The sequence below is a fragment of the Cetorhinus maximus genome, chromosome 2 (assembly GCF_964194155.1).
Source record: "Cetorhinus maximus chromosome 2, sCetMax3.hap1.1, whole genome shotgun sequence".
NCBI lineage: Eukaryota > Metazoa > Chordata > Chondrichthyes > Lamniformes > Cetorhinidae > Cetorhinus > Cetorhinus maximus.
In genome coordinates, this window is record NC_135880.1 from 192,178,642 (window position 1) to 192,204,404 (window position 25,763).

Here is a 25,763-nt window from a genome sequence, read left to right on the forward strand (position 1 = left end):
AAATTCGAACAATCTTACCAAGACCCGATGCCTGCCTGGCTATAGCTCCCTATTTTGTCTTTCCCTCCTTTTGTTTATGGTGTTAAGGTTGCTACCTTCCAATCTATGGGAACTGTTCTAGAATCTGTGTGGGGTTTTGATTCCTTATGGAAATGTATAATTTTTTTTTAATCCACAGGATGTGGGCATCACTGGCAAGGCCAGCATTTGTTGCCCATCCCTAATTGTCCTTGAGGTCATTTCAGAGGGCAGTTAAGCATCAACCACATTGCTGTGGGTCTAGAGTCACATGTAGGCCAGACCGGGTAAGCATGGTAGATTTTCTTCCCTAAAGAACATTAGTGAACCAGATGGGCTTTTACAACAATCAGTGATAGTTTCATGGCCACTACCACTGAGACTATCTTTATATTCCAGATTTCATTAACTAAATTCAAATTCCACCAGCTGCCAGGGTGGGATTCAACCCCATGTCCCCAGAGCATTAGCCTGGGTCTATGCAATTACTAGTTCAGTGTTACCACTACACCACCACCATTTACCTCAGCTTAACTACCATCATATATTTAACCTAGTTTCCCAATCTACTTTAGCCACCCTTCATACCGACATCGTTTACTTTAAGACCCTAATTTCAAATTTAACTAAATCACTCTCAAACTCCATAGAAAATCCTATTACATCATGGCTACTATTCCCAAGAGGCTGCTTTACTGCAACATTATTAATTAACCCTGTCTCATTGCCAATTAAATTGGATGTAAAATAACCTGTTCCCTCAGTGGTTCCTTGAGAAACTGATCTACCAAACTATCTTGGAAGTCTCTGGAGTGGGAACTGAACTCACAGCTGAGCCACAGCTGGCACCTCTGAATCAGGTAAATGACAAGAACTGCAACGTGTGCAAGAGAAGATCCCATTGCGGCTGACATGTCAAGTTTACCTTCACGAAGGGTTTTTATTTTGAACTACCTGAATTATCGCATTTTAGGTTTGAAGTCACAGTGCTGAGACCATCAAGCACAGAGGCCCGATCTGCACCTGCAGACCCTCATACACACACCGGACAAAAACCATGGGCAAGCAGTTCAACAGGGTATTGAGTCAGTGCACTGGTATTGGGAGTGGGCATGAAAAAACATTGGCAAGTAAAATCAGGAAAACCAATAGACGTTTTAGAAATACGTGAAAAGCATGAGGATAACCAAGGAGAGAGTAGTGTCTATTGAAGACCAAAAAGGTACATATGGAGTTGGAAGATGTAGACCTGGTGCTTGTTGAATACTTTGCAATAATCTTCAAAAAAGAGGGGGACAATGCAGACATTGTAGTTAAGGAGGAGGAGTGAGAAATATTTGGATAAACATAGCAAGAGAGCAAATATTATGTTGTTTATGATCATTCAAATCAGATAAGTTCCCAGGGTGTTAAGAGAAGCTTGGGAAGAAATAGTGGAGGCTCCGCCCCTCATTTTATGACCCTCTCTGACTACAGATCATGGTGCCAGAGGAGTGCAGGACTGCTAGTAGGAACAAAGGAACATAGGACATATGAGCAGGAGTGGGTCATTCAGCCCTTCAAGGCTGCTCCTCCATTCCATAAAGATCATGGCTGATCTGATTGTGGTCTGAACTCCACTTTCCTGTCCGCACTCCATAACCCTTGACTCCCTTGTCTATCACAAATCTAACTCTGCCTTGAATAAATTCAGCATCCACTGCTTTCTGGGGAAGAGAATTCCAGACTAACAACGCACTGAGAGGAAAAAAACATCCTCATCTCCATCTGAAATGGGAGACCTCTTATTCTTAAACTGTGTCCCCTAGTTATAGTCTCTCCCACAAGAGGAAACAGCCTCCCTGGGTCCACCCTACCAAGTCCCCTCAGGATCTTAAATGTTTCAATAAGATCATCTCCAATTATTCTAAACTCCAATGGGTATAGGCCCAATTTGTTCAAACTTTCTTCATAGGATAACACCTTCATCCCTTGAATGAGTCAAATGAACTTTCTTTGAGCTGCTTTTAACACAATTATGTCTTTTTTTAGATATGGAGACCAAAACTGTACACGGTACTCCAGATGTGGTCTCACTAAGGCTCTGTGCAGCTGCAGTAAAACTTCCTTATTTTTATATCTCATTCCTATTTCAATAAATGCCAATATGCCTTTCTAATCATTTGCTGTACCTGCATATTGACTTTTTTATGATTAATGTACCAGGACACCCAGATCCTCCTGTACCACCAAGCTCTGCAATCTCTCTCCATTTAAATAGTATCCTGCTTTTCTATTCTTCCTGGCAAAGTGAACATTTTCCTACATTATATTCCTTCTACCAAATTTTTTTGCACTCACTTAATTTGTCCATATCTCTTTGTGGATTCTTTCCCTCCACTTGACAACTTATTTTCCCTTGATATCGTCATCAAATTTAGCTACCATCCATTCGGTTCCTTCATCCAAATCCTTGATATAGGTTGTAAATAGTTGAGACCCATTCACATCTACTCTCTTGTTAGCTAACCAATCATTTATCTATGTTACTAAATTACCCCCTACACTATGAGCCTCTTATTTTTTTGTGTTTTCATGTTTGCCATTGTCTAAAGAGAGAGAAGAATAGACTGAGTAATAACTGACCAGTTGACCTAACCTCTGCTGCGGGAAAATTATTGGATTAAATTCTGAGAAATAGCATATAACTTCATTTAGAAAGGCACAAATTAATTAAGAACAGTCAGCATGGATTTGTTAAGGGAAGGTTGTGTCTGCCTAAGTTCAATGAATTTTGCGAGGAGGTAAGAAAAATAATTGAGGGATATATATACATTTATATATATATAAATATATGCATATATGTAATTACATTTTTTAACTTTGAATATATAAATAAGAGGTTTTTGTTAATTTATTACAAATATATCTACTATAATCCCTTTATAAAATGAAAATTCTAACTACTTGGCACAAGCTAACTTATTGAGAATGGCTTTCACATCAGCAGTCTGTCCCGGCCAGAAGACAAGAAGGAAAAGAATATATATATATATATATATATATACAAAAATTACTTTAATTTTTAAAATGGACAAGGCTTTACCCTGGCTAGCCATGACTCATACCAGAATTTCTAACCTTCAGAAACCAGCTGGGACCTTGTTATCTTTAAGGAGGTGCTAATGCCCTCTGTGATAGCTGGCAATCAAATTCCAAAGATATGCACCAACTCCCTTTGCATTTCTAAGGCAGAGCTCTGGCCAGTGGAGACGGTATGTCTGCAAAGGACAAAAGGGACCCTGGCTCCTCTATCAAGATTCCAGACCTGGGAAAATACATCCTTTGACTAAGATCCAGGAGAAAAAGTATGTCACACGGCCTCTCGAAAGCTGCTAGAACCTGTAATATTGCCGTGAGGAACTGAACCCAGGCAGTCTACCATTTTACCATCTAACAGATAGCAGCAGAAAGAGCTCTGTCCAGGTAAAGTGCCTGGCCATCTTCTACAAGGTGAACTACTGGAACATGAGAACTCCTGTATCTGTGCCTGTAAGGCTCATTCATCTCCCATCAGAGAAGTCATTGCTTCTGGAAAGACGGATCACCCCACAGCAGTTTCAGCTGCTAGACTCTGAAGGAATACCCCATTGGATTTTTGATTCTGGACTCATGTGAAACCATAGCTATTATTTTTATTTTGGCCTTGCCCTGGACCCATTTCTTTTCCTCATCCCTCTTTTATTGTATGTGTGCAAAAAGGGGTGGATGTTGCAAAACCCCTTCCCACGTTGAGCGTGTGTGTGTGTGTGTGTGTGTGTGTTAAAATAAACCAACCCTCTTATTTTACCTTATCTTGAGCTTGCTATGGGGTTATTAATAAAGGATAGGATTGGACCACTCCAAATTGAAGGGTTGGGTAAAACATACCACCATTTATAAAAGGAAAATCAGAAATCAAAAAAACTTTCTGTTTACAGACGGAAGTAGAGAGAGAAAAAGTAGGGCTGTTCAAATGGATTCCCCTCCTGTCCATAACAAATTGCATTTAAAAAATAATTGCAAGCAATTAGCACTCTCCAGAATTCTTTGGCTTTGTCTGCCAATTTCAAGTTTGCTGACATTAACGGCCCTGATTTCTACCCAAGCTGTTTCTTGGATGAAAATGTTGAGATTGTAAGATCTGGACGATGTCAAGTGTAATTCAAAGTGAACCAGGTCAAGTGTTTTTTAATAGGTATTTTCAATAGTACATTCAGGCTGTATTACAGATTTCAGATTCAACCCATGCAGCAAGAATGTGCTGTGTGCACAAAAAGAACACAAAAACAATAACTTGCATTCACATAGTGCCTTTAACGTAATAAAACATTCCAAGGCACTTCCCAAAATTTGACACTAAGCCTCATAAGAAACAATTATGACCAGTGACTGAAAAGTTGATCAAAGAAGTAAGTTTTAATGAGGATCTTAATGAAAGTGAGGGCAGTTTATTGAGGGGATTGTGGAGCTTAGGGCCGAGAAGGCTCAAGGCATGGTCACCAACAGTGGGGAGAAGGGAATGGAAGATGCATCAGTCCCAAAATGGAGCAACACAGAGTTCTGTAAGGGTTCGACGAGGTTGCAGAGAGTCCTTTCAATGCTTGCCCTAAATATATTCCTCATCCAAAAGTCAGTAGAGTGCTCTTTAATGCACCATGTAACATTTGGAAAATTTTCCCCACTTCCCACATCAGCCAGCCTCTGGCCTGCCTGAGTGAAATTGCCAATTAGTATTAAATACAGGACAGTTTTGTGCTGTTTTCACTGTGCTGGGCGCTGGACAGCACTGGAGAAAGTAGGCTGAGACAGGCCAAATTCAATACATACCATCCTCCAGTGCAGGGGACCCATTGCTCTATCTGTCAAGAGACCCCCTTTAAAAAACACATTAAATATCACAATATATTACATGTAATATTTACTTTTCTTAATCTCTGACTGACTACTTACATTCAGAGAGTTAGTGCTATTTGCTATATACATGTAATGCTATTGATGTGGTAATGCTCCCAACCACTGACCTCAATGCTTGGTTCTTCAAGATGTGAAAATTTCACTATACCTAAGTCCAGCTGCCTTTCCTGTGCCCATTTCAAACAGGGATTCAGAGAAGAATGATCAACATCCACCAGCTTCATAATAACCTGGGTGGGGGCAGGTGGATGAAAACATGAAAAGCGACTAATGGAGGAGTAATCCTGGCAACAGAGCCATGTTGGAGAAACAATGAGTCCCAAAATGGATCTCTCCCTTTCTGCAATCTGCTTGGAGAACAATCTTCTGAATAGAAAAAGTTCACATGTTTACCACAAATGCCTTGACATAAGTTGGTTTAGGATCAAGAGGTAGAGCCTGCAGTTTCACACAGGGCTCAATCTTCAGTTCCAGCCGTTCCTTCATTTGTTTATCCATCAGCAACTGATTCTTCAGAGAAAAAAATTCCAAATGTACTGCAAACAATCTCAAATCACCAAGTTTTTAAATATGCTTTCATCTGAGATGGAGGCATTGCGTGAAACTTTCATCTACTGGAGTACATGCTTGTTTGCCTATGAATTACAGATTGTTTCTAACATCAGCGCAGGCCATTTAGCCTGTTGCAGCTAAGAAATCTTCATTTAAAGGTGTATGTAAACCTGTATGTAAATCAGTCATCTTCCCCTGGAGTAGGTGTCAATGGGCTAAGATCAGCTCATTTTCCACTAACTTCCTGGGACAGAACTGACAGCTTTTCCATTCATCAATCACTTGCACATCAAAGCGCATTTTTTTTTAATTTTTCTGGACACTGCTGATCTTTTCCCAGTGACACAATGTTCTCTGAATGAGCAATGCCATTGGTAAAACTGAACTGGAACATTAAAAAACAATCATAAGGCCAATTTCTGCAGCCACTCAGCCATTCCACGATCCTCTCATAACCGGGCTACTCAGTGTCATTTTGTTTCCAGCCATTTCTTTCTTTTTATTTCAAATGCAAATCACTTCTTTTCCAATTGTAATGAGCACAGGTTTCTTTGGATGCCTGAGAGTCAGGAAATATTCTTTCATATTCCTTCCTTCTGAAGGTTAAAGAAACATTGGAGTTTCTAATAAGCAGAGGTCAATTGTTTAACTTACGGAGAATTATTTTCCACCTTTTACTGTGTGAAGTTATTGTTAACCTTCAACATTAAGGGCAGGATCTTCCGGTCGGCGAGCGGGGGCGGGGCCCGCTTGCTGACGCGTAAAATGACGCGGGATAACGTCGGTTGGAACTCCCGACATCGCCCCGCGCCATTTCCATTTTCTGGTCGGCGGGGGCGCAGCCGAGTCAGCTGTGCGCCCGCCGACCTGTCAATGGCCTTTTGAGGCCATTGAAAAACTAATTAAGGTAATTAATGGACCTGCCCATCCAACCTCTTAGGGTTGGCGGGCAGGCCGGGAGCCCTGGCAGGCTTAAGAAAAAGCCTGGAACCTCATCCACATGAGGTTTCATGAGGGTATTTAAATTTTGATCAAATCTTTCAATAAAAGTTATGGACATGTCCTAACTCATGTCCATGGCAGGGAATTTTTTAATCATTTCTATTAAAAATTTTAATTCCTAGCCAATCTCCCTGAGGCAGCACTTAGCCTCAGGGAGATCAGTGCGCTCTTGCACTGATCTCCCTGAGATCACGAAAGAGCGCACTCCCGGCTGAGAGAATCCCCCCCCCCCCCCCCCCCGCCCCACAGCCCGCACAGGGAGCGCACAGCGTTTCCTGCCAGATGTCACATTGTGCGGGCCTTAACTGGCCCACCCATGTAAAATGGTGGCGTGCCCCGAATCAGAGGCGCCGATCGGAAGTGCTCCCGCTCGCGCCCACTCCCACACTTCCCCCCTCCCCCACCCCCCACGACGGGGGGAGAATTTTTCCCAAAGTGTTGTTCCATGAATGTTCAGAATCAAATGTTCTGTCTCCTCTCCTTGAAAGGCAGTTCTTTCTTGCACACGTGTTGCTCTTGTGTGTTCATAGGAGAGATAGTAATGTGGTGATAATGTCATGAGACTGGTAATGCAGAGTCCCAGGCTAATACCCTGGGGACATGGGTTCAAATCCTTCCATGGCAGCTGGTGGAATTTAAATTAAATTAACAAAATATGGAATTCATAAAGTTTGTTTCAGTGATGTGACAGCTATCAGCAATTGTTGCTTAAAAATCAAGACAACCTCCACCAGACAAAGATAGAAACAGGGATGAGCAGGGTGGGAAAGAGTGACATGCTGTAGTGGAATTCTGACAGTGTTGGAGGAGAGGGTATAGATACAAGAAAAATCTCAATTCCCAGCAGATTTGTTAAAAGCCAATCATCTCACAAATATAAATAGAATTACTGTGGTTAAGTGAGATATTTGATAACTCCAGCATTCTTTAGCTTCTTCAAAAACTGGTGTTCATGGGTGACGTTGTGCACAGAATTCTGAAAAGCAAAAGGAATCAGAATGATTAAGTTGGCCATAACTTCAAAGTACAAGTGACACAAAGACTGAAGAGTAACCAAGACAACCAGAGTCCAGATACCTTCGGGAATCAGAGGAATAAAAGCTCATGTTCCTGGCTGAGAAAATAAAGCAGCGATGAGAAACTAAAACTTTATAAATTACTGATTAGTCCTTAGCTGGAATATTGTGAGGCATTTTGGACAACATATTTTCAGAAGGATGTGAAGGCATTAAAGAGGTTGAAGAGGAGATTTACCAGAACTACACCAGAGCAGACTGTGCGCAAAAAAAAGATTCAAGATACATTTTTAAACTGGCTTTAAAAGGTTGGCATGGAAGAAGTACATAAGACACAGGAGGTTAAAGTGAGTTAGGAATCACCATTTGCCTTTGAGATGATGACTGCCAGAGTTTTACAGATAAATAATTTACTTTTATTCCTTCAGGGGATGTGAGCATCGCTGGCCAGGCCAGCATTTATTTCCCATCCCTAAGTGCCCTTGAGAAGGTGGTGGTGAGCCGCTTTCTTGAACTGCTGCCGTCCATGTGGTGTAGATACACCCACGGTGCTGTTGGGAAGGTAGTTCCAGGATTTTGACCCAGCGACAGTGAAAGAACAGCAATATTGTTCCAAGTCAGGATGGTGTGTCGCTTGGAGAGGAAATTGCAGTGGTGATGTTTCCATGCATCTGCTGCCCTTGTTCTTCTAGCTGGTTGAAGTCGTGAGTTCGGGAGATATTATCAAATGACCTTGGTGAGTTTCTGCAATGTGTTGTAAGGGTTTGTTCAGTGGTTGAACATTAAGTGTTTATTGGTAACACATAACTATATACATCTCTAAGGGATAGCCCTGACTAGGTCCTAACTCCATACTGGCTTCTGCTAGACCATCTATATCATAATGTACTGTTTCCCCAGTCCCACATAAACCCTTATTATGCCAAACACCCTTATACAACACCTCCCCCAAAGTTTTTAACCAAACATATTTACAAAACAATCTTACCATGCTACCCCTTCACCCCCCCACCCCAGGTCTCTGATTTTATAAAGTCAAATGGTCCGGAGACTTGACTACTCGTCCAGATCTTGTTTTTGTCATGTTTGGAGGAGTGGTCTCAGTTGCTTTGGGCAGATTGTGTTGGTTTGCAGTTGAAATTGTAGTATTCTGTTTTTCTGATACTTGGGTATCTCCATCTGATTCGCTTTTTATGCTCCTCAGAGTTGTGTTTCTCTTTATCGACAACCCATCTGCTTTGATCGGACGCTATGAGTTTGTCCTATTCCTTCCAGAGGGAATGTTTGCTCCATTCATTTGTGGAGTGGACTTGGGTTTTCTCTTTCCGTGGGGTCCGCCATGTTCTTCCTGGAAGTTGACGTTTCAAAAATGGAACCTTCATTTCCACTTGTTTCAGAATTTCACCCAAATATTTGTTCACTCTCTTATTTTCCAATTTTTTTTTTAAGTTTATTAATCTTTTCATTCAGCTCAGCAACCATGCTGGTGAGTTCAGTTGTTTTTGCTTCAGTTAATCTGTTGAATCCTTATACAAGTTGAGTCTCCTTTATCCGTCAATCTGAAAACCCCAACACATCCAAAAACAACTCTTTTTTTGAACTTCATCGACCTTTAGCGCAGGAAGTCCCTGACCCGAGCCAACACGACTCGAGCCGACGCGAACCTCACCCAATTTTTAGTGCTGGAAGTCTAGCTGTTTGCCTTATTTTGATAATAGCTACTGTGAGAGTCTTTGCTTCTGACCCAAACCCTGTCATGGCAATGAAGTTCAACCGAATAAACGCTGCCCCCGAGAATCAAACGGAATCAGCAAGTCTTTGGGAGTACAGGTATGAATGCCAACTCTGGTCTGCCAGAGGCTGCTTTCCCTTGCTTCACAAGCTGTTTGACATACCATTGAGGGACATAAAACCTTTCCTCCAACTCCTCAATATTAGCTAGGAGTCCACAAGTCACTGCTTATCCATCTTAACTACATATCTGAAAACCAAAACTATCCAAATACCGAAAGGCAATCGGCCCCAGGGATTTCGGAAAAAGGACACTCGACCCGTACAAGCTTAACAACTTCACCTGGACATTCAGCTCCTTTCAGAACCTTTCTTCCATGGTCACTGGCTGCTCCTTAGCCTCGTTCAATTTGTTCATTAGATCCTCAGTCTGTGCCCTAGAATTTTCGTTTTCTGCTTTTAAAATCTGGATTTGCTCTTCCATACTACACAACCTATCTTTCACGGTCTTCAATTGGATCGAAGTTCAAGAATTTAATCATTTTTGGCTTTTACTTCTGCATTCAACCATCTTTTCTGATTCATCAGTAATTCCTTTTTCTGTTCCAGGCATTTTTCATGATACTTAATAGAGATTTCCGATGCTTGAATTTCATCAAGTTCCAATTGAAGATCGACCTTTGTTGAGTTTATTCTACAAGGTTATCATTTAGGCATTTCAAGCACTCTTTTTGAGTGTTCTACTTCCTGTGTTCTTGTCAGGTCTTGCTTTTCATTGGCAAACTCATCCTCCTTACATAAAAGTTGGTTCTCTACACTGAACAGTTTTTCCTTTGAAGGGCCTAATTCCTGTGTGCTATCCTTCAAACTCACATCTGTAATTTTACTTCTATTTTTTCTGAGACTCTTCACACTCCTTTGTGAGAGCTTCTACTTTCTCCTGCAACTGTTCAGCTTTTCCCTGACATTCTAGGTTCTTGATTTACTTTTCAACCATATCATTTTTCAACAACTCAAGGGTTCTCAGTAAGTTTGAGGCATCCAGTGCCTTTCTTTCTAGTTCTTGGACCTCCAGAGTCAGATTTACATTTCCTGACCTTATTTCTGTCTTTTCCTTCTCTGTCTGCAGCAGAGCTTTGTCTTTGTCCTTCATTTTAGTTTCACTGTTAGCCAGGTCTGCCTACGGCAAAGGTTTACCTTGTTTCAGTTCTGTAATTGTGCGACTCAAGGCTTCAATATCAGCTTGCAGCTTGGAACGGTCCACGACTTTCCCTTCAACCAGAGCTAGCTGGCTCAGCCCTGCCACCTGCTGGTGCAGTTTGGGTAATCGGTCGGCCATTTGAAAAATATCTGTTTCTAAGACTTCCAGCTGATTCTCAGCCTCCTCCTTCCTCTGCTCTAAACTCTTTGGCTTGTTCACTTCATTGTACTGACATGGTTTGCCACCATCGTGTGGTTTGCTTGTTTATTGCCTTGAGCCCTTGTGCCACTTTATTTGGAGTGTTCTATCCCTCTTTTTAAGTTCTGCATGCTCCACAACGTGAAGACGAAAATACTTGTCAAATGCTTCTAATATTTCACTAAAGCCAGCTAAGGATTCATCAATGCCTTGCATTAGGATTATCTCATCAGCAGGTTCACCAAACAAGGATAAAAACACATTAACTTGGACTTACTCTGATGTCCTACTTAATCCTGATGTACTCCAGTAAGTTAAAAAATGTTCTTCTCCAAGATGCCCAGTTTTGCATCTGGTCTGGCCCTTGCATTTAGCTCAAATTGACCTGGGAGAGTTGATTTATTATCCATGACTTGTTTTACTTACAGCACAGGGGAGTACAGCTTCAAATGCTGTTGTACTTTTAAAGATGGTGCTGCAGTAACAGACTTTTCAATGTTCATTCCTGTGCTTGTCAGGTTTTGGCGGGCTCCAAGCGGCAGCAATTCTTTAAGTCACAAGTTTAGACCCTTTAGAAAGTTTTTGGAGTTTTTTTTTAAGGTGACTGAGATGATCCCCAGCTTTGGTTGAGGTTTCAAATTTTGCTTTTTTTCTCATGGAGCTAGGCCGCCACATGGTATGACACCAACTCTGAACCCGGGCTGACAGTGATGATTATCAAAACGGACTACTCTGGCTGGTAAAGAGCCTGAAGACTTGTAAAGGCTAGTTCAAACTTAGGACTGAACTTTTGCTCACCTTTGCTTGGTCCTTTGATTCGGCAATCAATGGGACCCCACAATGGCTTGCCACATGTTCTGGTGCAGTCCTTTAGATGCACTGTGCATTTAAGTTCTGCCCTTCAGCCCCCATGTCTGCAATGGAGCTTCTCTTGAAGCCATCACCAGCTGGGTCTTCAGTTCAGGTGCACTACAGTCAGGTCAGGGTGCTCTTCCTTTAGTTTTTCAGATTCCGGGTCCTTTACCAGCTTCTTTGGGTTCTGGGTTCTTTCATTCACTGCCACCATTTTGTAAGGGCTTGTTCAGTGTCTCACTAAGTGGCTCAGAGGCCTGTATGGTTGAACATTGTGTTCATCGGTAACATATAATTAAATATATCTCCAAGACATGGCCCTCTGATTAGTTACTATCACTATGCTGGCTTCTGCTAGACTCTCTCTACATCATAATGTGGGTGATACTGTTTCCCCAGTCCCACATTAACCCTTGCTATGATGAACACCCTTTCACTACACACTATGCCTTGTATATGGTACACACTGCAGTCACAGTGCACCTTTCCAGCAATGCTGTCATCCTGCTTCCTTTCCGGCACTACCACCTCTGAAGTGGAACCATCCTTGCAACGATGGATGGACCAATGTCACCATGTTCTTCCTTCATCAAAAAGTCCACGCCCTGTCACTGACTCCATCGTCCACTTCGGTCGCTGTCTCAGGCTGAAATAGGGTGTTCACATCCTCAACATACTGTTTGACCTTGAGCGGAGCTTTTGACCCTGTACCACTTCATCAGAAAAAACATTTACTTCCATTTCTGCTCTTCCCTCAGCCTAACAGCCACTGAAATCCTCATCTAAGTTCTTCTTACCTCCACACCCAACTATTCACTGTCATGTCTGCTGGCCAACTGCACAATAGAAACCTGGACCTTGTGTGCATTCTCTAGGGTTTTTGATCCTTAAATGTTGTCAGGTTTTGTCAGGGAAAGAGCGCACTCCCAGCTCAGGGAATGGCCCCCGCCCACATAGGGAGCGCATAGCGCTTCCTGGCGGATGTCACACTGGGCGGACCTTAATTCGCCCGGCCACGTAAAATGGTGGCGATCAGGAACCCGCCCGCCCACACCTGCTCCTGCACAGCCCCCCCCCCCCGACGGCGGGAGAATGTTGTCCACAGAACAGAAAAAGACCATTCGGCCCATCGAGTCTGGGCTGGTCAAACAAGTACCTAACTATTCTAATCCCATTTTCCAGCACTAGGCCTTGTATGCCATGGCATCGCAAGTGCACATTCAAATACTTCTTAAATGTTATGAGGGTTTCTGCCTCCACCACCCTTTCAGGCAGTGAGTTCCAGATTCCCACCACCCTCTGGGTGAAAAAATTCTCTCTCACATCCCCTCTAAACCTCCTGCCACTTACCTTAAATCCATGCCCCCTGGTTATTGATCCCTCCACCAAGGGCAAAAGTTCCTTCCTGTCTACCTTACCCATGCCCCTCATAATTTTATACACCACAATCATGTCCCCCCTCAATCTCCTCTGCTCCAGGGAAAATAACCCCAGTCTATCCAATCTCTCCTCGTAACTAAAACATCCTTGTAAATCTCCTCTGCGCTCTCTCTAGTGCAATCACATCCTTCCTATAATGCAGACTCCAGAACTGCATGCAATCCTCTAGCTGTGGCCTAACCAGCGTTTTATACAGTTCCTGCATAATCTCCCTGCTCTTATATCCTATGCCTTGGCTAATAAAGGCAAGTATCCCATATGCCTTCTTAACTATCTTATCTCCCTGTCCCGCTACCTTAAGGGACCAGTGAACATGCACACCAAGGTCGCTCTGACCCTCGGTACTTCCCAGAGTCCTACCATCCATTGTGTATTCCCGTGCCTTGTTTGTCCTGCCCAAGTGCATCACCTCACACTTATCCGGATTGAATTCCATTTGCCACTGATCAGCCAACCTGACCAGCCTGTCTATATCCTCCTGTAATCTAAGACTATCCTCCTCACTATTTACCACCCCACCAATTTTTGTGTCATCTGGGAAATTACTTATCAACCCTCCTACATTCAAGTCTAAATCATTTATATATACCACAAACAGCAAGGGGCCCAACACCAATCCCTGTGGAACCCCACTGGACACAGGCATCCAGTCACAAAAACATCCCTCGACCATCACCCTCTGCTTCCTGCCACTCAGCCAATTCTGGATCCGATTTGCCAAATTACTTTGGATCCCATGGGCTCTTACTTTTGTTATCAGTCTCCCATGCGGGACCTTATCAAAAGCCTTGCTGAAGTCCAAGTAGACTATGTCAATATTCCCCTCATCTACACACCTGATCATCTCTTCGAAAAATTCAATCAAATTGGTCAGACATGTCCTCCCCTTAACGAAACCATGCTGACTGTCCTTGATTAATCCCTGCCTCTCCAAGTGTAGGTTAATTCTGTTCCTCAGAATTGCTTCCAATAGCTTCCCCACCACTGAGGTTAGACTGACTGGCCTTTAGTTCCCTGGTCTATCCCTTCCTCCCTTCTTGAATAACGGTACCACATTGGATGTCCTCCAGTCCTCTGGCACCTCTCCTCTGGCGAGAGGTATTGAAAATTATTGCCAGCATCCCTGCTATATCCCTCCTTGCCTCACTCAACAGCATGGGATATTTTTCATCCGGGCCTGGAGATTTATCTACTTTTAAGCCTGCCAGACCACTTAGAACCTCCTCCCTTTCTATGCTAATTTCTTTAATTATATCACAGTCCTTCTGCCTGATTTCCATACCCACGTCGTCCCTCTCACTTGTGAACACCAACACAAGGTAATCATTTAGAACCCTACCTATGTCTTCCGGCTCCACACACGCATTACCACTGTGGTCCTTAATGGGCCCTCTCTTTCCCTAGTTACCCTCTTACTCTTAATGTACTTGTAAAATAACTTTGGATTTTCCTTTATTTTACCTGCTAATGTTTTTTTCATGCCCCCTTTTTGCTCTCCTAATTTCATTTTTATGTTCCCCCCTACACATTAGGGCTTCCACTGTTTTGAGCCCTCAGTATCTGTCATAAACCTCCCTTTTTCTTTTTATCCAATCCTGTATATCCCTTGACATCAAGGGTTCCCTGGATTTGTTGGTCCCACCCTTTATCTTTACTGGAATATGTTGGCCCTGCACTCTCCCTATTTCCTTCTTGAATGAGTCCCACTGCTCTATCGCAGATTTACCTAAAAGTAGCTGCTCCCAGTCCACTCTGGCCAAATTATATCTGATCTTATTAAAATCGACCTTCCCCCAATTTAGAACTCTGATTTCTGGCCCATCCTTGTCCTTTTCCATAACAACCTTGAATCCAATGGCATTATGATCACTATCTGCAAAATGCTCCCCCACTGGTACCTCTACCACTTGCCCGGCTTCATTCCCTAAAATTAAGTCCAGGACCGCCCCCTCTCTTGTCGGACCTTCTACTTACTGGTTTATAAAGCTCTCCTGGATGCATTTTAAGAATTCCACTCCCTCAAAACCTATCACACTATGACTAACCCAGTTAACGTTGGGGAAGTTGAAATCCCCCACTATTACTACCCTATTATTTTTACACTTCTCTGAAATTTGCCTAAATATTTGCTCTTCTATTTCTCTCTGACTGTTTGGGGGCCTATAGTAACTCCCAGCAATGTGATTGCTCCTTTTTTGGTTTTAAGTTCTACCCATATGGCTTCATTTGAGGAGCCTTCTAAGATGTCATCCCTCCTTACTGATGTAATTGATTCCTTGATCAATATTGCGATACCCCCTCCTCTTTTACCTCCTTCCCTGTCTCACCTGAAGACTCTATATCCTGGAATACTGAGCTGCCAATCCTGCCCCTCTCTCAACCATGCCTCTGTGACAGTAATGACATCATACTTCCATGTGTTAATTTGTGCCCTCAACTCATCTGCCTTATTCGCCAGACTCCTTGCATTAAAATAAATATCATCCAACCTTGCCAAATTCCCTTGTGTTAACTGGCCTATAATTTCTATGCCTTCCAGACTCACTTGCTCTCTCTTCTAATTTTGACTGTGCATCTCCCCCTGCTGAACCTCCTCTCAGGATCCCATCCCCCTACCAAGTTAGTTTAAACCCTCCCCAACATCACTAGCAAACCTCCCCGCAAGGATGTTGGTCCCATTCCGGTTCAGTTGTAACCCGTCCGCCTTGTACAGGTCCCACCGCCCCCAGAAACCATCCCAATGTCCCAGAAATCTAAAGCCCTTCCTCCTTCACCATCTCTCCAGCCACGCGTTCATCTGGACTAACCTCCTATTTCTATAATCATTGGATAGTTTTATCAAAGAGCTGGCACAGGCGCAATGGGTTGAATGGTTTCTTTTTGTTCTGTCTCATTTTGTGATGTTCTGTGATTCATTCACCATCCTTCATGAATGCTGGTTCATCCAAAGCTCTGCTGCCCATATCCTATCCTACACCCACTCCCAGTCACCATCAGTTCTGGGCTCCCTGACCTACTGACCTACTTTGGCTCCTGGTGCCCTAATGCCTCAAATTTAAAATTCACATCCTTATGTTTAAGTCCCTCCATGGGATTTCCCTTCCCTAATCCTATAACTTCCTCCAGCCTACAACCATTCCTGGCCCAAAGACACTGTTCCGTTTGTATAAACCAATTTTTAAATTCATTTATGAGATATGGGCATCGCTGGCTAGGCCAGTGTTTATTGCCCACCCCTAATTGTCCTTGAGAAGCTGGTGGTGAGCTGCCTTCTCAAACCGCTGCAGCCTGCATGGTGTAGGTACACCCACAGTGCTGTTAGGGAGTGAGTTCCAGGATTTTGACCCAGTGACAGTGAAGGAACAGCGATATATTTCCAAGCCAGGATTCTGAGTGGATTGGAGGGGAAATTACAGGTGCTGGTGTTCCCATGCATCTGTTGCCCTTGTCCTTCTAGATGGTAGCAGTTGTGGGTTTGGAAGGTGCTACCTAAGGAGGCTTGGTGAGTTCCTGCAGTACATCTTGTAGATAGTACACACTGCTGCTAATGTGTGTCAGTGGTGGAGGGAGTGAATATTTGTGGGTGGGGTACCAATCAAGGGGTTGCTTTGTCTTGGATGGTGTCGAGCTTCTTGAGGGCTATTGGAGCTGCAATCACCAAGCAAGTGGAGAATATTCCACTCCTGACTTGTGCTTTGTAGATGGTGGACAGGCTTTGGGAGTGGGGAGGTGAGCTACTTGCTCCTGGATTCTGAGCTTCTGACCTGCTCTTGTAGCCACAGTATTTAGATGGCTCGTCCAGTTCAGTTTCTGGTCATTGGTAACCCCCAAGATGTTGATAATGGGGGTTTCAGTGATGCTAATGCCATTGAATGTCAAGGGGCGATGGTTGGATTCTCTCTTGTTGGAGATGGTCATTGCCTGGCACTTGTGTGGCGCAAATGTTACTTGCCACTTGTCAGCCCAAGCTTGGATATTGTCCCGGTCTTGCTGCATTTGGACATGGACTGCTTCAGTATCTGAGGAGTCGCAAATGGTGCTGAACATTGTGCAATCATCAGCGATCATCCACACTTCTGACCTTATGATGGAAACAAGGTCATTGATGAAGCAGTTGAAGATGGTTGGGCTGAGGACACTACCCTGAGGAACTCCTGCAGTGATATCCTGGAGCTGAAATGACTGACCTCCAACAACCATAACTATCATTCTTTATGCTAGGTCTGACTCCAGCGAAGAGTTTTACCCCTGATTCCCATTGACTCCAGTTTTGCTAGGGCTCCTTGATGCCACACCTGGTCAAATGAGGCCTTAATGCCAAGGGTAGTCACTCTCACCTCACCTCAGGAGTTCAGCTCTTTTTTCCATGTTTGAACCAAGGCTCCGGAGCTGAATGGCCCTGGCGGAACCCAAACTGGGCATCAGTGAGCAGGTTATTGCTAAGCAAGTGCCGCTTGATAGCACTGTTGATGACCCCTTCCATTACTTTACTGATGGCCGAGAGCAAACTGATGGGGCGGTAATTGGCCGGGTTGGATTTGTCCTGCTTTCTTTTTGTACAGGACATAACTGGGCAATTTTCCACATAGCCGGGTAGATGCCAGTGTTGTAGCTGTACTGGAACAGCTTGGCTAGGGATGTGGCAAGTTCAGGTAAACAAGTCTTCAGTACTATTGCCGGAATATTGTCAGGGCCCTTTGCACCACCATTCAGAACTGATGTGACAGGACCACAGAGCTTAGATCTGATCTATTGGTTGTGGAATCGCTTAGCTCTGTCTATCACTTGCTATTTATGCTGTTTGGCACATAAGTAGTCCTGTGTTATAGCTTCACCAGGTTGGCACCTCATTTTTAAGTATGCCTGGTGCTCCTCCTGGCATGCCCTCCTGTACTCTTCATTGAACCAGGGTTGATCCCCTGGCTTGATGGTAATGGTAGATTGGGGGATATGCCGGGCCATGAGGTTACAGATTGTATTCAAGTACAATTTTGCTGCTGCTGATGGCCCACAGCACCTCAAGGATGCCTAGTCTTGAGTTGCTAGATCTGTTCGAAATCTATCCCATTTAGCAGAGTGGTAGTGCCACACAGCATAATGGATGGTATTCTCAATGTGCAGGCGAGACTTTGTCTCATAACGACTGTGCGGTGGTCACTCCTACCGATACTGTCATGAACTGATGAATGTGCAGCAGGCAGGTTGGTGAGGATGAGATCAAGTGTGTTTTCTCCTCTTGCTGATTCCCTCACCACCTGCTGCAGACCCAGTCTAGCAGCTATGTCATTTAGGACTCAGCCAGCTTAGTCAGTAGTGGTGCTACCAGGTCACTCTTGGGAATGGACATTGAAGTCCCCCAACCAAAGTACATTCTGTGCCCTTGCCATCTTCAGTGCTTCCTCCAAGTGGTGTTCAACATGCAGGAGCACTGATTCATCAGCTGAGGGAGGGCGGTACATGGTAATCAGCAGAAGGTTTCCTTGCCCATGTTTGACCTGATGCCCTGAGACTTCATGGGGTCTGGTGTCGATGTTGAGAACTCCCAAGGGAACTCCCTCCTGAGTGTATACCACTGTGCCGCCACCTCTGCTGGGTCTGTCCTGCCACAGGGACAGGACACACCCAGGGATGGTGATGGTTGTGTCATGGACATTATCTGTAAGATATGATTCCGTGAGGAAGACTATGTAAGACTGTTGCTTGGCTAGTCTGTGAGAAAGCTCTCCCAATTTTGGCACTAGCCCCCACATGTTAGTAAGGAGGACTTTGCAGGGTCGACAGGGCTGGGATTGCCATTGTTGTTTCTGGTGCCTAGGTCGATGCGGGGTGGTCCATCTGGTTACATTCCTTTGTTGTAACTTTGTAGCTTGATACAACTGCGTGACTTGCTAGGCCATTTCAGAGGGCATCTAAGAGTCAACCACATTGCTGTGGATCTGGAGTCACATGTAGGCCAGACCAGGTAAGGGCGGCAGATTTCCTTCCCCTAAAGGACATAGTGAACCAGTGGGTTTTTACAACAATCGACAATGGTTTCATGGTCATCATCAGACTTTTAATTCCAGATTTTTATTGAATTCAAATTCCACCATCTGCCATGCTGGTTCGAACCCGGCTCTCCGGACTACCAGTCCAGTGGCAATACCACTGTGCCACCACCTCCCCCCAATGCTAGAGGGACATTCAGAACCTATATTATGTCTTTATTTTCCATAGAGATAGGCACATTTCTGAAAGATTCTTTGTTCAGGTGATAGTTTGTTGCATGCAGCTGTCACAGAGATGAGCATCCATGGGATTCACCTGAACCAAGTCCTGAAAGAACCTGCCCACTTCAGCTCTATCACCAATGCCTACCTCCATCCCAAAGTCAATCTCAAACTCCAAGGAAGTTCTCTGTGGATGGATTCACCACTTTTGCTCCAGTAATTGATCAAGCAAAATGGTTGACATTAATCCTAAAGTAATTTGTTAGAAGGATGAAGGCAAAGTACATTAACAAACTGGGATATAGCTACACTTACATTCAGCACTATGATGAATATTATTACTGCCAAACAAGTAATATGTGAGCAACAAAGCAAATTATTAGTTTGCAGGGGGTGTGCCCCCATCTCTGGTCTATGAAGATCTGTTTTGTTGTGTATTCTCGTGCTTGAGTTGAAGAAAAGAAATGGATTTGCATTTGTGCAGCACCTTTCATGACCTCAGAACAACCCAAAGTGCTTTACAGGCAAATCCTTTGGAAGTGTAATCACTGCTGTAATGTAGAAGACATTATACCTAACTTGGTACACATCAAGCTCCACAAACAACAATATGATAATGCCCAGATCGTCTGATTTTTCAGTTATGTTACTTTAGGGATAATTATCAGCCAGGGCACTGGAGAGACCTTCCTTCTTCTTCAAAATAAGGCCATGGGAGTTTTTACATTGACCTGAGAGGGCAGACCAGACTTCGGTTGAATGTCTCATTCAAAAGATGGCATCTCCAACAGTGCAGCACTCCTTCAGTACTCTATTGGCTGAATTATGTGCTCAAGTCTCTGAAGTGGGGCTCAAGTCTCTGAAGTGGGGCTCAAACCCTTAACTTTCTGACTCAGGGGTGAAGAGCTACCCATTGCAGCTAGGCCTAGATAGACATCCAATTAAGCAAGGCTGGTAAATCTAAAAGCAACACTGGGCACTGAGTTACTGTTTACTGGAGGCTGGATTGATACTGGCATTATTGAAGATGCTCTTCAGTAGTGGCCTTGTGTTCCAAACCCATTCAACTGACTGAAAGAGCATTTTAAAAACATATGTATAGGTGAGTCCAGTTTAGAAAAAAATATTTGGACAAAAGAAGTATCCACGTTCTTGAATTTCTTTGACCAATTTTCATAGAAATTTGTTGGGTTTTTAAAAGCAATGGGGTAGGATTTTTGCAGAAATTCCTCAATCTCCCACCTGAACCTGAGCAGAAGATTGACAGTATTCCCAGAGAAATGCTGTAAATGTTTGCTTATGCTGTTTCTCCAGGGCGTCTGTCAGTCAATTGTTAAAGTGACGGTGAGGTAGCTGCCAAGGTTTTGACGAGGAGATCAGATCAGCTGCAGCAGCTCTGCCTTCTACAAACTATTGAAGTGAGTGCAGCAGATGCTTGGGAACACCACCACCTTCAAGTTCCCCTCCAAGCCACACACCATCCTGATGTGGAACTGTACCTCGGTTCCTCCACTGTTGCTGGGTCAAAATCGTGCAAATCCCTTCTAGCAGCAACACATGGACTGCAGCGGTTCGAGAAGGCAGCTCACCACCACCTTCTCAAGGGCAGTTAGGGATGGGAAATAAATGCTTGTCTAGCCAGAGGAAATGGTAGAAGGAACACCTTAGAAGAAACAAGAGTGAAGATTGAAGTGGATGGCGTCACACTTTAAGAAGTAAACAAATCTATTTAGGACAAACAATAACAGAGGATGGTAGGTGCATGGCTGAAGTCAGAAGAAGGATAGAGGTAGCCAGAAGTAATTTCATGAAGGTGAAGGTTGTGTCAACACCAAGAAATCTCAAGCTTGTAACAAGGAACAAAATCATAACGTGCTCCATTCTACCTGCTTTCTTGTACACTGGACAACAAGGAATGAAAGATCTCTGGAAGTCAATACAGGCCTTTGAAAAGTGAATGCTAAGACAGATGCTTAAAATTCCATATACGGACTATGAGACAAAATGAAGAGGTGCCTGAAATTGCAAGACCAAAAAGAACTCGAAAAAGTGACATGGAGCAAAGAAAATGTCAGTATTTCAGCCATTTGATCAGAGCTGAGAAGCTACAGAGATCTCTTCTAGAGGGCAATGTGGAGGGCAGCAGAAAGAGGGGTCAACCTCGGTGTAGTTGATTTCACAATTATAGTGGATGCAAGACAGATAAGTGTGACATACCATGGCAGCAGATATCCTGGTAGGAGTAGCTACAAGCAGCAGCAGTAAGGTAGAACATGAAACCATCCACAGGGATCGTTTCCATCTGATACTTACAGACATCTGTCTCATTTTCAGCCGATCAAAATAATGGATCAGTCCGTCTTTTTGATTCAGTGGATAACCAAATCCAGCGACATGGACTTCATCGCAATAGTTCAGGCCCAGCATGACGGCTAAAAACCCAGTGGTTGGATGAAATCCTCTCTGTGGGTGTAGAAAAAAAATTACATTGAAATATGTAACAAGGCTAAAGGCATTTGCAGAGTAAGAATATGACAGAGGAAAGAGTGTATGAGGGAGAGAGAGGGAACAGAGAAGGCTAAAAGGGAATGAGGGAAATTTCAAATGATAAAATGAGCATGAGAGACATAGAATGAAGAGTGTGGAGGCATCAGTGCGGGGGGCATTAAGAAATGAAAAGTGGGACAGTTGAAATTAAGAAACTCCAATATAGAACAAAGGCCCAAAAGACAGGACAGTGGGAAGGAATAAGGTTCAAAAAAATCAAGAATTAAGCCATGAATAGGTGACTTGGATTGCAAGTTTCTGGACTGAATGAAGACAAAGGGTTTGAGCATGTAAAGAGGTCCACAATTTCAAAGCTCAGAGGAAGAAGAAGCAAGATATAATGGACCGAATCTCTTGAGGAGTGGCAATCGGCGTTGGATTGCCACCCTGCTCCTATTTCCTTACCTTGCACTGGAGCTCCACATTTCTCGCCTGAACTTCTGAACTGGGCCTTCTGAGAAATGTGGAGTGTACCTGCTCCTGGAGTCCTTCCTTCGTTGTGTAGGAGCGTCGCAGGAAGCCAAGCCACATCCCCTTTTTATGACACTAGGTGCCGCATTCTAGTAAGCTTAAATTTCCCAAAGGCACTTTGAGAAGCTACTGAGAGAAGGTAAGGGTTTAAGGTAAGTAGGTGAGGGCTGTAAGGTGGCAAGTGAGTGGGTGAATGGGTAGGGTGGCAGGTAAATGGGTGAGAAGGTTGGAAGGATCAGGAGGGTGGGGGGGGGTGGTCAGGGGTAGTCAGGGGTTGGGGGGGTAGTTGGGTGGCCGGGGAGGTAGTCTGGTGGTCGGGAGTCTACGGGGGAGGTTGGTGGTTCAGGTACAGTCAGGAGTGGGGGGGTAGGGGGGTAATCAGGATGGGATGTTGTGGGGTAGGTAGAGGTGGGGGAGGGGGGTGGTCCGGTGGGGTAGTCAAAGGGGCCAGTGGGAAGTCAGGGGGCCAGTAGTATAGTAACCAATGAGTTACAACTGATTTTAATCCTTCTAACTTTTCCTGGGTAACTATTCTGCTAAGTGAGTCAGAACCATGCGAAGTCGCCAACGTCAACACAGGGTTTTGGAGAGCTCCAGACACACGGGTATTGCCCATCAGGGGTTGAAACTTCCCAGGCAATTCCCTTGCATTGGGACTTCCGAAGGCTCCCTGGAGTACCTCCGGAGCATGGCCATTTGGGGAACGGAAGATCTAGGCCAATTTGACTTGAAGACAATGTGGATATCAGGAAGAAGGAGGTATGGCTAAGGTCTTATGGTCTCTGATGGTTGGAGGATGCGCTGCAAGACCCATCAGAAGTTGCCACCCTACCCAGCTGGTACCCTACCCAGCTGGCACCCTACCCATTTACCCACTTACCTCAATGTTACCATTTTCTCACTCACATTGATTCACTAACACACTGAAAAGTTATTTAAATGTCCCAGAGTTTTCACTGCGTTGGTGAATGAAGACTTACCTAAATACAACAGCTCGTGCTGCAAAAAGGGGGCGTGTCTTAGCTTCCCCCAACCATCCTGCCTGAGAAAGGACTCCAAGGACAGACAGGCTCTACGTTTCTGAACAGGCCCAGTTCAGAAGTCTGGGCCAGAAATGTGGAACTCCAACTTGGTGTAAAAAAATAGGAGCAGAGTGGCTCTCTGTGTCACTCACTGGAAGATTCAGACCAGATAAGAGGGCAAATTTCAGGCTTCAGAGGAAAGTTAAAATGAGCAATTCCCACAATAAAGAGAGGTAAGGATCATGGCAATGGAGATGAGTTGTGTACCACATACGAGACTAGCATTGCAGTCTTGGACACATTTCTGTTTCATTATTATTTGTCCTGGGTTGTAGACAAGGCAAGGAAACATTAACCATCCAACCTTAGTTGCTCTGAGGGGATTAAGGACAGAATTTTCTGCTTGATGTGCAGGGGCCCCACACATCAGCGTGTAAAATGACGCGCGGTGACATTGGGTGAGCGTCCCGACATCACCGCGCCATCGCGATGTTTCGCCGGGCAGGTGCGCGATGAAGTGCAACGCGCGCCCGCCATTAATTAACGGGCTTGTTAAGGCCCTTAACTCGGCAATCAATGCCAATTTTCAGGCGCCTGTGCAACGGGCAGGCGGGTAAGAGACTTTTTTAAATCATCCACGGACAGGATAAGAGGGCTCGGTGGGGTTGTCAATCTGGGTCTGTGAGTATTTATTGCAGAAAGTGTTTAATCTTGCCTGTGTGATCTGTAGCAGTTCAGAACGAATTCCAGCAGCTTTCTCTGTACTTTTAACTTTCAGCTCACTAGTCTGCAGTCAGGAATCTTTATCGGGCCTGCAGCTTTCCGGAGACCTCCATTTAGCCTGGGTATGGGTTCTGACATGTCCACTGGAGGCAGCTCCTCTGAGGACGAAGGGAGGGATAGAATAAGGAGAAGGCCAGGAGTGGACAATCAGCTTCCAGGGGAGCCACCTTTGGGAGGACAGGCGCAGGCATAAGGGGCGCAGGGCCAAGAGGTTGTCCAAGGTGAAAGGGGCCACAGAAGACCCCACAATCCTGCTGCCAGGGTATACAGGCGGCGAAGCAGCTACCTCAATGTGACTGAGGTGCAGTGCTGAAGGAGGCTCCGACTGTCAAGGGAGACAGTCAACTACATCTGGCAGGTGCTTGGCCCTGAGATCGCTCCTAACTGAGTGGGCGGACACCCCATGCCAGTGGCTCTGAAGGTCACAGTTGCCCTCAGCTTCTATGCCTCTGGCTCCTTCCAGGGCTCAGTGGGTGATCTTTGCGGTGTCTCCCAATCAGCTGTCCACACATGTATCAAGCAGGTCACAGACGCTCTATTCAGGTGCGCATTGACCTTCATCCACTACTGCTGGGACCAGGCCAGCCAGACACAGCGAGCCAGAGGCTTCGTGGCCATTGCTGGCTTCCCCCGTGTCCAGGGTGCAATAGACTGTACACATGTGGCCATCAAGGCGCCAGCGGGTGAGCCCGGTGCTTTCGTCAACAGGAAGGGCTTCCACTCCATGAACGTGCAGATAGTGTGTGATCACAGGATGTAGATTCTACAAGTCTGTGCAAGGTACCCAGGCAGCTCCCACGACGCTTACATCCTCAGGCACTCCCAGGTGCCGGGGCTCTTCAGTGCTCCAGCCTGGCTTGATCGATGGCTACTGGGTGACAAGGGCTATCCCCTCAGAAAGTGGCTCATGACCCCTCTCCGCCATCCAAGAACAGAAGCTGAGCAGCGGTACAATAGGAGCCAGGGCACCACAAGAGCTGTGGTGGAGAGAGCCATCGGTCTTCTCAAGATCTGCTTCCGATGCTTGGACTGCTCAGGGGACGTACTCCAGTATCTCCCAGACCGTGTCTCGGTGATAGTGGTAGCATGCTCCACTCTGCACAATCTTGCGCTGGAAAAGGGGGACGCAGTGGACAATGAAGAGGTTAACGCAGTGGATGTGGCTGCACATGATGAATCCAGCACTGCTCCTGAGGATGAGGAAGCACAGTGCAATGCTGAGAGGCTGCACGCCGACCTGCAACTACACCAAGGAGGCAGGGACATCCGGGAGACTTTAATCCAATGAACCTTCAGCTAGCTCCACACACATGGATCAGCAGGACCAGCCTTGCCTGGTGCTTCCACAGTCAGCACTTAAGTGCTAAATCTGCCACTTCATCAGCTGCAACTAAGGGTTTTGGACATAAACCTCAATGTCCACTCAAACACTCATGACGTGTATGTAAAACATACAATGCAGTGCAGAACAAAGGAGCCACCCTCAGCCATGGTAACACATCTGGTTTTAATTTTCTCCATCATATGGTCCAACAAAATGAAAGCAAAACGTTTTTTAACCAAAGACAAATAATAATTCCCTAATCTCGGGCCAACACAAAAGCACCAGTGAGAAACCCGTACCAAAAGTGCCTTATGCTTATGTTTGCGGGTGCTACGTCTTGGTGCCGCTCCATCACTCGGAGTGGCTTGTGAGCCAGCCTGCTCACTCTGCTGTCCTGTTGGCCTTGATGACCTTGGCGGTCGTCCTCTGGCCCGTGGTGCCTGTGCTGGCCCCGCCTGGGAG

At 44.9% G+C, this 25,763-nt stretch overlaps 1 protein-coding gene across 1 annotated transcript in view; it reads right to left on the reverse strand.

Moving 5' to 3' along the window:
• Positions 1-6,909: 6,909 nt before the first annotated feature.
• The window catches only part of LOC144668782 (CMP-N-acetylneuraminate-beta-galactosamide-alpha-2,3-sialyltransferase 4-like), a 162,971-nt gene continuing 144,117 nt past the window's right edge, over positions 6,910-25,763 (reverse strand). Inside the window, exons 11-12 of the mRNA XM_078531120.1 lie at positions 21,468-21,617; positions 6,910-7,483 (exon numbers count right to left, since the gene is read on the reverse strand). Coding sequence (XP_078387246.1) covers positions 7,403-7,483; positions 21,468-21,617 — 231 coding nt within the window. The 3' untranslated portion in view covers positions 6,910-7,402. The remainder of the gene's footprint in view (positions 7,484-21,467; positions 21,618-25,763) is intronic.